At 37.3% G+C, this 15463-nt stretch overlaps 1 protein-coding gene across 1 annotated transcript in view; it reads left to right on the forward strand.

Moving 5' to 3' along the window:
- Positions 1-15463, forward strand: part of Ripalpha (RPA-interacting protein alpha) — a 67874-nt gene that overhangs the window by 25012 nt on the left and 27399 nt on the right. Inside the window, exon 2 of the mRNA XM_089088931.1 lies at positions 10757-10887. Coding sequence (XP_088945057.1) covers positions 10757-10887 — 131 coding nt within the window. The remainder of the gene's footprint in view (positions 1-10756; positions 10888-15463) is intronic.

Consider the following 15463-nt stretch of genomic DNA (forward strand, 5'->3'; position numbering starts at 1 on the left):
CTCTTAACTATAACTAGAACTAAACTTCAACTATAACTAAAGCTCTAGGCCAAGACTATAGGCTAAAACTCTATGCCAATGGGTTAAAGAAAAAACGAAAAAATGTTGGATAATTTCTAAGTCTAAAAAATTCAGTCCGAAAAAACTTTAAAAAAAAATCAAAAAGGGAGTGAAGAAGGGAGGGGTTCGGGGGCCTTTGGGGGCACGGGGGGCCTTGGGAGGCCCGTGGGGGTCTTTGGGGCTCGGGTTGTCTTTGGGGCTCGGGGGCCTTTGGGGTTCCGGGGGGCATTTGGGGGGCCGGGGAGCCTTTGGGGGATCGGGGGGCATTTGGGGGGCTCAGGGGCATTTGGGGGGCCGGGGAGCCTTTGGGGGCTCGGGGGGTATTTGGGGTCCGGGGGCATTTGGAGGCTTGGGGGCCCATTGGGGTTTGGGAGGGGGTAGGGGGGCCCTTTGGGGTTGGGGTAGGGGACATCACAACACTGTTCAAATGGAACTTGTGCATTATAACGACCACAGAGTTTCACCCTCAAATCATCTTCTAAATCATCTTCTAAAATGCCTCAAACGGTTTTGCTTAAATCATCTTCTAAAATGTCTCGAACGGTTTCGCCCAAATAATCCCCTAAACGTAATTTCTGCGTGTTCCTTTTGTTTGACATCCCTGCGGACCTAAAGATCAAAGAGGCCGTATTTCAAAAATTGAATATTAATTTATCTCTTTAGACCCCGGCATAATTCCTAGGAAACAAGTGATGTCATTTCTAATTCCTAACACTAAAGATCAAAGAAGCCATATTTAAAAATAGAACATTAATTTATCTCTGTGACCTAAAGACCATTTATCCCTCAGACCTAAAGACCAATGAAGCCATAATTTTTTCTTAATTCCCCTTTCGTGAATCAATTATTCCCCTTGAGTCCTAGATCAGTACATTCCCCACCGATTATGTAAATCAAGTTCTCGGAAATTCACTTCCCCCTCGAGTCCTGGATCAATACATAAAAGCGTTGTCGTAGAAACTTCAAAAGGGATAATTCAATAGGAAATTGAGAGGGCTAGTGCCCTTATTAGTAGTCAAAAGCGATCGGAGGGAGAATGGCCCCCACGCCCATCATTTCCCCGAACACTTCCAATCAACATTTTGACATAGATTATTTGTTGAACGTAGTTGGAAGGTATAGAACTTATGTCTTTCAGTATGAACCCCCCCCCCACACACACACACACATACACAGCAATCAGGGGTAAGGTTGTAAGTAATGCCCTGAGGGTATATGTTTTTTATAGAAAGCGTTGTCGTAAAAGCTTCATAAAGGGCTCTTTCGATTGGAAATTGAGAGGGCTATTGCCCTTTTTAATAGTCGAAAGTAATCCAAGGGAGTCCCCCCCCCCACGCCCATCAATTTCCCAAACATTTCCGATCAACATTTTGATATGACCATTTTGTTCAACGTAGTTGAAAGGTCTGGAAATCATGTCTTTGAGGATGACAACCCGCCCCCAAAGCCCTCAGGATAAGAGTTAAGTTATGACCTTGGGGCATATAAAGTTTTTATAGAAAGTTATGTTGTAGAAGCTTCAAAAGAGACTCATTCGATTGGAATTCTGTCTTCGATTGGAATTCGATTGGAGGACTGTTGCTTTTTTTATTAGTTGAAAGTGATCAGAGGGCAACTACCCCCTCCCCATGCCCATCATTTCCCCAAACACTTCCAATTAAAACTTTGAGATAACCATTTTGTCCAACGTATTTGAAAGGTCTGGAAATTATGTCTTTGAGAATAACAAATCCCCCCAGCCCTCAGGGCAAGGGTTGTAATTTATGCCCTGGGGGGCATAATGTTTTTATAGAAATTGTGGTCATATAAACTTCGGAGGGGGCTCATTGGGTGAACAAAATTGCTATATCAAAATTTTGATTGGATGTGTTTGGGGAAATGGTGGGTGTGAGCGGGGGCTAGTTGCCCTCCAATCACTTTCGCCTAATAAAAAGGTCACTAGCCCTTTCAATTTCCAATTGAATGATCCCTTTTTGAAGTTTCTACGACAACGCTTTCTATAAAAACCTTATATGCCGCCAGGCCATAACTAACAATCCTTGCCCTGAAGGGTATGGGGGGTTTGTCATCCTCAAAGACATAATTTCCAGAACTTTCAACTACCTTAAACAAAATAGCTATCACAAATTTTGATTGGATGTGTTTGGGGAAATGGTGGGCGTGAGAGGGGGTTTAGTTGCCCTCCTATCACTTTCAACTATTAAAAAGGGCCCTAGCCCTTTGAATTTCCAATCGAATGAGCCTTTTTTGAAGTTTCTACGACACCGCATTCTATAAAAACCTTATATGCCCCAAGGGCATAACTTACAACCCTTGCTTTGAGGGGTCTGGGGGGGAGTGTCCTCCTCCAAGACATAATTTTCAGATCTTTCAACTACGTTGAACAAAATGGCTATATCAAAATTTTGATTGGATGTTTTTTGGGGAAATGGTAGGTGTGGAAGGGGTGTTAGCTGCCTTCCAATCGCTTTCGGCTATTAATAAGGGCACAAGCCCTTCCAATTTCCAATCAAATGAGCCCTTTTCGAAGTTTCTACGACAACTCCTTCGATACGAAATGCCTTGATCTAAAAGAAAAAAAAATAAATAAATAATACATGGTGCCAACATCGTTCTTTACTTAGGCAGCACTATTGCGCTCCCTATGAATCAATAAAAAAACAAGTTTTTTCAACTGAAAGTAAGGAGCAACATTAACACTTAAAACGAACAGAAATTATTACGTATATGAGTGGGTTTGCCCCCTTGTCAATACCTCGCACTTTAAGCTAAAGTTAGAATTTTGTTCCAATTCTTTAAGAATGGCCCCTGAATCACAAAGGCCGTTTAATTAGACAAGATAAAACTTTAAAAAAAACTTTAGCGTTAACAGTGAGGTATTGACTAGGGGGCTAACCCCCTCATTTACATAATAATTTCTGTTCGTTTTAAGTTTTAATGTTGCTCCTTACTTTCAGTTGAAAAAATTCTTTTTTTATTTAATTTCTGATCGTTTTTAAATAATGCTGGGAAATCCAGCGCCCCCATCATAGAAATGTCCCTTCCTTCATGAAAACATCCTCCATGGAAAGATCCTCCCACGCAACAATGTTGACCAAAATGGCTGTCTAAAATTTTGATTGGGACACTTTGGGGAAAAAAGAGCGTGGGAGAGGGCCTAGTCGCTCTCTAATTTTTTTGGTCAAACATTTCGTGGTAACAAACTGCATAGTAATAGCGACTCGTCTCAATAGTAACCGAAACTCTAAAAAATGGAATTTCGATACCAATAGATGCATCATGATTTCAAGCCCCTATTTGCAAAAATTTGGAATTTTTTATTTTTTTCAGAAGAAAGATCACGGATGCGTTTTTATTTGTTTTTCTGTTGCTTTTTCCCCATGGGTGGTCGCATCGACCCAGTGGTCCTAGAATGTCGCGAGAGGGCTCATTCGTATGGAAATTAAAAGTTCTAGTACCTTTTTTAATTAAAAAAAAATTAACTAAATTTAAACTTTTTTATCAAAATTCTACTAAAAACTGCATTTTTATTGTCAATCTTGATGGACGTCAGGTATCCTAACCCCTAGTATGCTTACCATTGTACCATCGGAGATTTATGAAAAATAAGTTACATGTAATCACATTGAAAAGGTTACTATTTACAATATGTTGATAAAATAGAAATGGATTTATTTTTATCGTAAAACCATATTTGACGTAATAAGTGAATGCAATATTTATGTACGTTTATCTTTTGACAAGAGATTTTTATTTTATTTTTGTTCTCAGTTCAGGATCGCTAAGTTTATTATGTAAACTACAAAAATATTTATGGTATCCGAACAGCAATTTGAATCTTTTAATTCAAACTAGAAAAATACCTTAAAATTTTAAGATTGATTTTTTTTTTTTTTTTGCTATTTTTCATAAAGGATCTAGTTAGTTTATTATAAGTAGGGACTATGTGAGTTTCATCGGATATAGCTGAAATTTTAAAGTAACGAATGATCAAAACAAGAAGTACACTATTAGAACCGGCTTGTCCGAAACCCCTATATAGGAAACTTATCATCTCTTGTCTTGTTACATAAAGGACCTATACAATTTATTATAAATGGGGCCTACTCTAGTTTCATCGGATATAGCTGAAAACCTAGTAAAGAACAAACCACGGCACAAAATAACTAAAAGTTAAGATAGTAAAATCATCTTTTGAATGATATCATCATCTTTTGAATCGTAATCTAGCTGCCTGACTTTTTGAGGTTCGTCTCTTATTATACCAAATGGAAAAAGCCATAGGTTTTTTCCTGTTTGTAATTTTTTTACATATTTTAGACAAAGTCAAACAGTTCGTGGTAACGAACTGTAAGTAAGGAGCGACCCGGCTCAATGGTAACCGAAACTCTAGAAAACGGGTTTTTGATACCAATAGATACATCAAAAGAATCAGATTTCAATGCTGATTTCAAGTATATAACTTTCATCAAGTTTATTGCTACCCATCAAAAGTTACGCACCTGAGAAAATTTGGCTGATTTTCAAAAAAAGGAGGAAAGACCCCCTAAAAGTTATAGAAAATTAATGAAAATCACACCATCATATTCAGCGTATCAGAGAACCCTACTATAGAGGTTTCAAGCTCCTATCTAATAAAAAAATTTGGAATTTTACATTTTTTGCCAGAAGAAAGATCACGGATGCGTGTTTATTTGTTTGTTTGTTTGTTTGTTTGTTTTTTTTTCCCAGGGGTGATCGTATCCACCCAGTGGTCCTAGAATATCGTGGGAGTGTTCATTGGAAAGGAAATTAAAAGTTCTAGTGCCCTTTTTAAGTGACCAAAAAAAATAGAGGGCAACTAGGCCCCCTCCCATGCTTATTTTTTTCCCAAAGTCACCCGATCAAAATTTTGAGATAGCCATTTTGTTCAGCATGGTCGAAAATATGATAAATATGTCTTTTAGGATGACTTAATCCCCAGAAGTTCCCAGAGGGAGGGCTAAAAGTTATGAACTTTACCCAATGTTAACATATAGTATTGGTTATTGGGAAGTGTACAGAAGTTTTCAGGAGGTTTTTTTTGTGGTTGTGGGTGGGATGGGGGGGTCGGTGGGTATGTTGTAGGATCTGTTCAGGAAGGAAGGTTTAATGGGGGAAGGGAAATTGCCAGGGAGGGGGCGCCGGACTTGCCAGCATTATTTATTGGTTATTGGGAAGTATACTACCATTGTCAGGATGGATTTTTTCTGGTGGGGGGGGGCTAGAGGAGGGGGTTACTCTGGAGAATATTTCCGTGGAGGATGTTTCTTTGGGGTAAGGGACATTTCTATGAAGGGGGCGCCGGATTTCCAAGCATTATTTAAGAAACGATCAGAAATTAAATAAAAAAAAACAAGTTTTTTCAACTGGATTGTAAGAATGAATATTAGAACTTAAAACGAACAGAAATTATAACGTATGGGAGGGGGTTCTCCCCCAAGTCAGTACCTCGCTCTTTATGCTACAGTTTTTTTTTTATTGCTTTCAAAAGAGCTATCTATTCTAATTAAACGGCCTTTGTGATTCAGGGGTTTCTGAATCAAAATTTTTTTTAACTTTTAACGTAAAGAGCGTGGTATTGACTAAGGGGAGAACCCCTTCATATAAGTAATAACATATACGTAATAAAAAAAACAATAAAAAAACAAGCGATACGGCTCAATAGTAATCGAAACTTTTAAAAACGAAATTTTGATGTCAATAAATGTATCAAAAGAATGTGTTTATAACACACATTCACACATTTATAACACACATTTGCTGATCCTAAATATATAAAACTTATTAAGTTTAGTATTACTCATCACCGACTATGAGCCTGGAAAAATTTACTCGATCTTTTAAGGAGGGGGGAAACATCGCCTACAAGTGAAAGAATTTTAATGAAAATCATGCCGTCAGATTCAGCATATCAGAAAGCTATAGTTAACTGGTTTCAAGGTTATATCTGCAAAAATCTGCAACTTTGTATTTTTTGCCAGAAGAAAAATATACGAATATAGAAGTTAGTTACGTAAGTTAATTTGTAAAGACATCCATTTAGCAAAAGAAAAGTAAAATTTTTATACAAATAAAAGCTGCATTAACTAAAAAACGATCAGAAATTAAATAAAAAAAACAAGTTTTTTAAACTGAAAGTAAGGAGCGACATTAAAACTTAACACGAACAGAAATTCTTCCGTATATGACAGGGGCTGTCCCCTCCTCAACGCCTCACTCTTTACGCTACAGTTTAACTCTGTCTCACATCTTTATTTTTTAAAACAATAAAAAACTTTAGCGTAAAGAGCGAGGCGTTGAGGAGGGGACAGCCCCTTTCATATACGGAATAATCTCTGTTCGTTTTAAGTTTTAATGTCGCTCCTTACATTCAGTTTAAAAAACTTGTTTTTTTTATTTAATTACATTAAGGAACGAACTGTAACCCATAGTAACTGAAGTAATAAAAGGAATCATTATATGCATGATTATTTGAATTATATTCCTTAAGAAATCATCATAAGTAAAAATTTCCCATATCCGGGCTGCAGCGGTAGCTTGCAACCTAGTAAGAGGCGATTATCCCAATGTTAAGAAATATAATATAACCCTTAACTCCTAATAATAGAGCCAGATCAAAACAAAAACTACACCATTACAACCACCTTAACCAAGACCCTTATATAGGAAACTTTATGTCCCTTGGCTTGAACAGCAAGGGAAATATATTGGCTTGAAAATCAAGAAAAGTGGCAGCTACTACGGCATTCTGCCTAAACTGTATCTTTTTTTTTCTCTCTCTTCTTTTTTTTCCACAGATAGCTTGGCACTGGAACATCTTAGAGAGTTGTTCAATGGCTCATATTAAAGGAAATTGATGGGTTAAAAACCTTTAGTAATTAAAGAAAGTTATTTCTAATATAAAACCTTTTTTTTACATTTTCTTAGTTCAAGATTGATGAATGACGTCATAATCGTAGGTATTTAATCATCATAATAGAGAGCTGTTTAATAGCTCATTTTAGATTACATTAAGGAACTTTCTTTGAAAACATAATGCCTAACCTTTCATGGTGGAGCGAGCACTTTTCATCTCTGCTTAATGGTTGATTGTCACGCCATGACTTGAAACTAAAGAAAAAAGCGATGATTAAGGCAATGCATAATTTTGATATTTCAGAAGGCTGGGCATTGAAACATTCCTGGTTGCTATTGAGTTACATAACTACGCAATTAGCAAAAATATAACAACTGGGGAAAGCTGGGGAAGAAGTTGTTCTGTATCTATGACGTCATGCGAAATTACACATTATGTTGAATGAATCTGAACAGCTAAAGGAAAATGCAAAGAAATATACCTCAGGTAATGATGCACGGAATGAATTACATTAAAGAACGAACTGTAGTCTATAGCAACTGAAGTATAATAAAGAACGAACCTTGGCTCATAGTAACTGAAATATTCATTGATAGTTTAGTGGTAGTATTATCATCGGTACATTTTTCTTGGGTATCGGGCAATTTTTGACTTACTTAGTTGTCTGATTCCCTGAAATTCGTCTCTTACTTTTTAAACTAGGAAAAAGCTGTAGGCTTTTTCCTGTTTGTTTACATTAAGGAAGGAACTGTAATTTACATAAAGAATCGATAAAGTTCATCATTAATGATGTCACTCAAGAGAATTTTATGAATTAGATATTAATAGTAGTTTTGTTTAGACTTTAAATTGACAAATGTGTAAAAATTGCCTGCGGCAGGAATTAAACCTGCAACCTTCAGGGTACAATTCCAATAAGCTCTTCACTGCACCAAGCAGGCTTCCGAGGACACAGTTTTAAAGTGGTTTATCATAGGCAGCGCGCTAGCGCTGCCTAAGTAAAGAACGATGTGGGCACATTGTGTGTTTTTTTTGGTTGTCCATACCCGGGCACTTCGTATCGAAGGAGTTGTCGTAGAAACTTCGAAAAGGACTCATTCGATTCGAAATTCGAGTGGCTAATGCCCTTTCTCATAGTCGAAAGTGATGGGAGGGGAACTAGGCCCCCCCCCCACACCCATCATTCCCCCAAACACATCCAATCAAAATTTTGAGATAGCCATTTTGTTCAGCGTAGTTAATTACCAGTTAAAAAATATGTTTTTGAGGAGGACACTCAACCCTCAGAGCAAGTTTTTAAGTTATGCCCTGGGGGCATATAAGGTTTTCTATAGAAGGCGTTGTCGTAGAAACTTCAAAAGAGGCTCATTCGATTGGAAATTCAAATGGCTAGTACCCTTTTTAATAGTCGAAAGTAATCGAAGGGTAACTAGCCCCCCCCCCCGCCCATCAATCCCCCAAACACATCCAAAATCAAAATTTTGAGAGTATCCATTTGTTGAGCGTATTTGATTTCCTGTGAGAAAATGTGTTTTTGTGAAGGATACTCCCCCACAGCCTGCATTGCAAGGTTTGAAGTTTTACCATGGAGGTCATTAAGGTTTTTATGGAAGCCGTTGCCGTGGAAACTAAACAACCGGCTAAGTTCGTTGGAATTTCAAAGGGCTAGTGCCCTTTTTAATAGTCGAAAGTGATAGGAGGGCAAATAGCCCCCCCCCCCATGCCCATCATTTCCCCAAACACATCCAATCAAAATTTTTAGATAGCCCTTTTATTCAACGTAGTTGAAAGTTTTTAATAGTCGAAAGTGATTTGAGGGCAACTAGCCCCCCTCTTTCTCCCACCTTTTCCTCAAACACATCCAATCAAAATTCTTAGATAGCCCTTTTTTTCAGTATTGTGGATTTCCAGATAGAAATTTTGTTTTTGAGGAGGACACTCCCCCACAGCGCTCAGGGCAAGGGTTGTAAGTTATGCCCTGGGAGCATATACGATTTTTATAGAACGCGTTGTCGAAGAAACTTCAACAAGGGCTTATTCGATTGGAAATTGAAATGACCAGTGCCCTTTTTAATAGTCAAAAATGATTGGAAGGCAACTACCACCCCTTCCACGCCCGCCAGTTGCCGAAAGACATCTCATCAAAATTTTTAGATAGCCATTTTGTTCCACGCAGTTTAAGGTTCAGGAAATTATACCTTTGAGCAGGACACTCCTCCCACAGTCTTCAGGGTAAGGGTTATGCCCTGGGGCATATAAGGTTTTTATTAAAATCTTTGTTGTAGTAACTTGAAAAAGGGCTCATTTGATTGGAAATAGAAAGGGCTGATGCCATTTTAATAGCCAAAAGTGATTGGAGGGAAACTAATCCCCCTCCCACGCCCACCCTCCCATTTGACTTTATGTTTAAAAACTAAATCTTGCCATAAGATTAAATCAAAATGCCTTGTGTTAATGCTAATTCCCAATAAAGCATCTCAGCAGTATCCCAAGAACGACTGAAGGTATTATGTTCAAACTTTCGGGGCTGCTTCTGCTCTTAAAATGTAACCAAATCAAAATAGCGTTAGTGTATCCAAGCTATCGAAGAAAGTAAACAGATTTTTTTGAAAATGGTATCAAGTTTTCCAATTCAGGTCAACTAGAGGAGGTACGAAACTAAATTAAACATTACTATTTGTGTCCAGATTTTAAAGAGGGTGTATGTTGTTAAAAATTGCTGAAAATTTTTCTCCAGCATACAAAATAGCAGGCCAAACTATAAATTCCTAAAAAAAACAAAAAGATTTAAAGTATTATTTTCTTTTTCTCTGAAAAGACTATGTCAATATAAAACGAACAGAAATTAATTAAAAAAAACTTTTTCCACAAAATAAGTTTTTCTAAGAAAAGTAAAGAACTCCATTAAGCAAAAAAATGAGCAAAACTAAAATCAAATAATCTACCAAGCGCGAAACTACCACAAATCAGCATCGATAAATAAATAAAACGCAGAACTAACAGAAATTACAATATATAACCGAGTCAACTTCAAAACAAACAGAAATTTACACGAGTTGGGCTCAAAACTCTTGTGACTACCCAAGTCCACAAAATACTTTGCACTTTACTGAAAAAAATATAAATGTTTTTATTTTTATAACTTTAATAAATCAAATAATATTAACATTTTGATTACTAAATATCAGTATATGTATATTAAATTGACAATGCACATTCATTTGACTTTTTTTTAAACGACTTCACTTAAAAAGGGCACTAGAATTTTTTATTTCCGTTCGAATGAGCCCTCTTATGATATTCTATAACCACTGGATCGATACGTCATCCTTGAAAAAAAAACGCATCCGTGATCTTTCTTCTGACAAAAAATACAAAATTCCACGCTTTTGCAGATAGGAGCTTTAAGCCTCTACAATAAGGTTTTCTGATACGCTTAATCGGACGGTGTGATTTTCATTAAGATTCTGTCACTTTTATAGGGTGTTTCCCCCTTTTTTCGAAAATAAGGCTAATTTTTTCAGGCTCATAACTTTTGATGGGTAAAGCCAAACTTGATGAAACTTATATATTGGAAATCAGTATAAAAATCCGATTCTTTTGACGTATCTACTGTTATCTCTAGATTCCAGTAGTATATTTAGGTATTTTTAGAGTTTCTGTTACTATTGAGCCGGGTCGCTTCTTACTTACAGTTCGTTACCACGAACTCAATAGTTTTGAATGATTCCATTTCATTCAAAACTTGAAATTTGACACCTATGTTATATAACTGAAAAGTTTGTATGGATTTAATTACTAAACTAAAATTGATTTTAGAGATGCTTCACAAGGATCAAATCATCTCGCGAAGCACTGATAGAGCTCAAAAGAAGTCCTGGTGGACACTCTCTAGCAGAAAAAATCATAAGCCAAGAATGGTCAGACTACATGGAAAATCGAAACTCAAGGTATTGAATAGAGATATAAATTACCAATTATCTTTTTTTCTTCTCACCAAGCGTGCTAAAATAAACAGGGTGCCGGCGTATATCAGAAAAGGAAAAATATTCTCTCGGGTTTTGCGTTTAGCAGTGTTGAAATGAAATAGGATGGGAATTATCTATTAATACCTGTCCCTATTTAGATTCCATTGGTAGATAATGTTAAGATTTACAAGGAATTTTGGCGAGGAATTTGGCGTATAAAGTTTTTGGTGAATATTCAGTAGAGTTAGTTGATTTTTTAAGTTAATGGTAAAAAGAAACCTGTGTTAAAAATAAGCGACATAAAGCGACAAACATTTTTCATGCAAATGATGTCATATTAATCTATCTTCTTGTTGCAAGATTTAAGGATCAAATTGCACGATTTTTTTCCAAGAATGGAATCATTTTTGCCATCTATGGTGAATGCGCGAAAATCGAATGAAATTGCAAAAGAAAGTGTTTCAAAAAGAAATGTGCGGTTAGGAGACAAATCAAAATTTCAACGGTATGAATGAACGTATTACTATAGCGTGGGTGAAGGATCCCTTACTAGGTTGCAGCTACTTCTAAGACCTAATATAAACAGGAAGGACGGATTGAACTCACGCAAGAATTTCTTAATTCAATTGAAATTGCAGATTTGCCACCCTACGACTTAAAACTAAAGAGTCACTCAATAATTATGCCAATAATTTAGTATAGACTTAGAGGTTTCAGAGGGTATATGCGATGGAATATGTCTGGTTGTTACTGAATTATGTAACAACATTATTAAAGCAATAGTATAACTGCTGGGGAAAGGCTGGAAAAGAAGTGTTTTGTATATATGACGTCATGCAAAATTATACAAGAGTATGAATAAATCTGAAGAGCCAAAGCAAAAGCCATGGAAAAAATATCTGAGGTAATGATGACCAAAAATCAAGCACAACATGGTTAGGAGACATGTGACAACGAGGATTACAATAAATCACAAATGAAAATGATGGATATCGAAATTTTCAGTTAATTGATATATAAAGCAGGGGCGGCTCCAGAGGGGGGGGGTTAACAGGGATGCACCCCCCTCCCCCCAAAAAAAAAAATTTATGAAATTTGTCCTGTAAAATCGACATTCTTATAGATCTTGACTTATACGAAAGGATAATTTACGCCATAAATCTTATTGTGGCGAGGATAAAAAAAATGAATGACTTATTTATTTTATAAAATCAAATTAAAACGAAACTGTCGTAAAAGCTAACCAAATTTATTATGGGTTTTAATCCAATTGATATAGAGTCATGGGCGTAGGCAGCATATTGTCTAGGGGGGGGGGCAGTCGATAGTGTGATGGAGGGCCTTTTATCAACTGCTTTTCCAACCAACTGTCTTTTCAGCCATATATAATTTAAATTTGAAGGTCTAGGGGAGGGGGCAGCTGCCCCCCCACCCTACGCCCATGTATAGAGTAATGTATGCGCAACAAGTAGGTAATGTGTGAAGATCTCTTCACGAGAATTTTTGTTTGATGAAAATACATTGGAAACAATGCCAGGCTGCCGCCAAGTAAGCCAGGTGCTGTTATAACCTTGGGCTCATAAGACTGTTGAACTTTATTTAAGTCAGTGTGTGCTTTTTCAGTGTTTATATAGAAGTCTGCGCCCCTGTTTTTAATTAGTCGTCCATCATTTCAAAACGAAAATCATCAATTACAGTGTTTTTCAAAAAGAAACAGTTGGTTGACAGCAGACATTAGTTGGTTGATAAAACCTTAGTTGAAATGGGAAGCAATTTGAAATACTTAAGGGGGCAAGGTTATGATAAAGCTTCATCTATGAGTGGCCAGTTTCAAGGTTGTGCTGCTATAGTCTGTGAAATATTTCCCCACGCAGTTATATGTTCATTGTGCAAGTCAATCCTTAAACTTAGCCCTGATCCTGTCTGCAAATATTTCAATCAAGGCGGTTAGCGCAACAGAGAACTTCCAAAGCTATCAAATTATTCAATAATACTTCGTTTGAGCTGGTTTTTAATATTTTCCGAACAGGTATGATAGAATTTGTTCAAGTTATGATAAAATTAGTTTTTTAAATTAATTTTATTCAAGTAAAGTCTCCTGTATAACTTTATTCATACTTCTCTATAATAATTTGATGTTTAAAAAGTCATATAGAAGACTATATCATTCTCCATGTTTAAACGAAACATAATATTTTTAATTAATATCATTTTATGTTCCTGGCCTCCCCCAGGCCATTTAGTGTGTCCCCAGGTGGCGATAGGGTAACGACCTACAGATATGTAGGGTACCTCCATAGGAGGCACGGACCAAGAGGGGGCCTTGTCCCTGGGGGTCCATAATAGAAACTGGGGCACCCTCGCCCGGGGTCATAAATACAGGTGGAGGAGGAAGAAGGTCCCTCAAATATACACTCAAAAGGGCCCACTGGTTTTTCCACAAGTCCCATGAGTTACAAACCTTCTCCCAGTAATGGGTTAAATTGCATGGTGGTGCAGAACACCATCGCGGGAGGATCCTCTATAGGAGGACAACTGCAGCAAGGGTTAAGATCCAGATCTATGGACAACGGCCTCTGCAAAGGGCTGCCTCGACCCTTTCGGGGTACCTGCAAGACTTGGGACCTTGCGGTCAACTCTATTCCCACTTGAGGAGCGGTGCCCCTCGAGGAAATTATAGCCTAGTAAACGACACAGCATTCGGGCAGGCTTCTGACTAATGGACAATTCTTCCGGGCTTGGTATGTTTTGACGGGCGTCTTCGGGCTGAAAAACCTCTTCCTAGCTAATGTATCTATTGTGGGCTGCCTCCCCATAGTAGCATAATATTTGTAGGCATGAATATACAATGAGTCGGAGGTGATAGGCTTGAGATAGTCTGCGCAGGATTTCGACTCTTGTTGATAGAAGAGCATCGCCAAGTGCTGAAAACCATGTTGTGACGAAGATGGGCCCAGGATTGCACAAAGCCTCCATTCATAGAGGTCCCAGGGACTTCCTGCTGTCCGATTCTAAGCCGGCTTAAGCACTTCGGTGTAGACTTGAGAATGTATGTGATCCCCGTCCTGCACTGGTATCCGGGATCATTGCTTTTCCTGAGGTGAAAACAATTTCAATGATTTAAAGAACATGAAAATTGGAACTTGGAATGTCACGACGTTAAAAAATGACTATCGTATCGAAATTTTGATTGACGAATTTAGACGATTCGAACTGGATTTACTAGGAGTTTCAGGAACTCATATCCCAGGGGTAGGAAGCATGAAATTAGGTGATATAGAATTTGTATACTCAGGCAGGAAGGATGGGGTACATAGACAGGGAGCAGGGCTCATGATTAATAAGGAAACTGCTAAGTCTTATTTAGGATGGAAAGGTATTAGAATACTAATTATTAGAATATAGAATACTAATTGCTCATTTTGTGGTAAAGCTTTCTAATTTAGTTAATTATTAATTGAGTAAAAATATATTAAGACGCAAAAACAAAGTTTCAAAATACCACTTTTTAAGATAAAGATACAAAACGTGGAATGTGTGGGCTTGGAGGGAACTTGCTCAATAACCAATTTCCTGGCTAAATGCGTCAATGTACCGGAAGGACCCCGATTTTTGAGACTGAAGGCAGACCTTTTGACTTGCCGGGTGAACCTCTGCCCGTTTATTTTATCATTAGAAATACCCTGGGATTTTGTCGGATCATTGTAAGTGTCTGTATCTTATTATATATTATTGTAGTTTTAGAGACTTGTGGTCTACTTGGGGCAGCCAGTCCCAGTAGCATATCTATATCTGTAATTATTATGTGTAAATTGAATAAAAGTATTATATTTTAGACAACCTCTCTACGATATACCTTAAGCCCTTCAAACAAACCCAGTCGGTACACCTCATTAGTTCGGTCATAGCCTAAGGCACGCTACCAAAGTTTAATTACCTTAGGGCCAGAGTTTATCTCCCCTATAGAGGGAGAATAAAGGTATCTACGACTAAAACACCCAAATACCATGAATATACACTTCACAACAACTGGTGGTCGCTGGAAAAACTGGGTTAAGAGGGCTAGATAAAAGTAGTAAATTGAAATAAAATGGCATTACCAGAGGAAAAAATGACTTCCCTATCAACAGCACTTGAGATTGCAAAAAATTATACCAGAAGATGCTGGAAATTCAGATATAGATGATTTTATCGAAAAATTACAAATTTTCGACAAACTAACTAAATCGTTTGAATAAAATGTAAATGAGGAAAGCGTTGCAGCCAGATTAAAGTGAAGCGCCCTTGAACTTTTTGAGGCAATTAAGGGAAAAGAACCCAAGGACATCAGTCCTCTAATTGAATGTTTTAACAGAAGATTCATAGAAACAAGCATCTCCGAGAGGTTAAGAACAGAGATAGTCACATTCAATACCTCAACTAGTATCAGGGAATATGTAGACAAAATTTGTATATCCGTGTGTTTACAATTAGAGAAAGGAGGAAATGACGAGACCGTACAAAAATTACAACTACATACTTTTACCCAACTCTTACCAAAAAAGTTATTAATACTAAT

Source organism: Artemia sp. Qi Xiang Cuo, chromosome 5 (genome assembly GCF_049724085.1).
Source record: "Artemia sp. Qi Xiang Cuo chromosome 5, ASM4972408v1, whole genome shotgun sequence".
Classification (NCBI taxonomy): Eukaryota; Metazoa; Arthropoda; class Branchiopoda; order Anostraca; family Artemiidae; genus Artemia; species Artemia sp. Qi Xiang Cuo.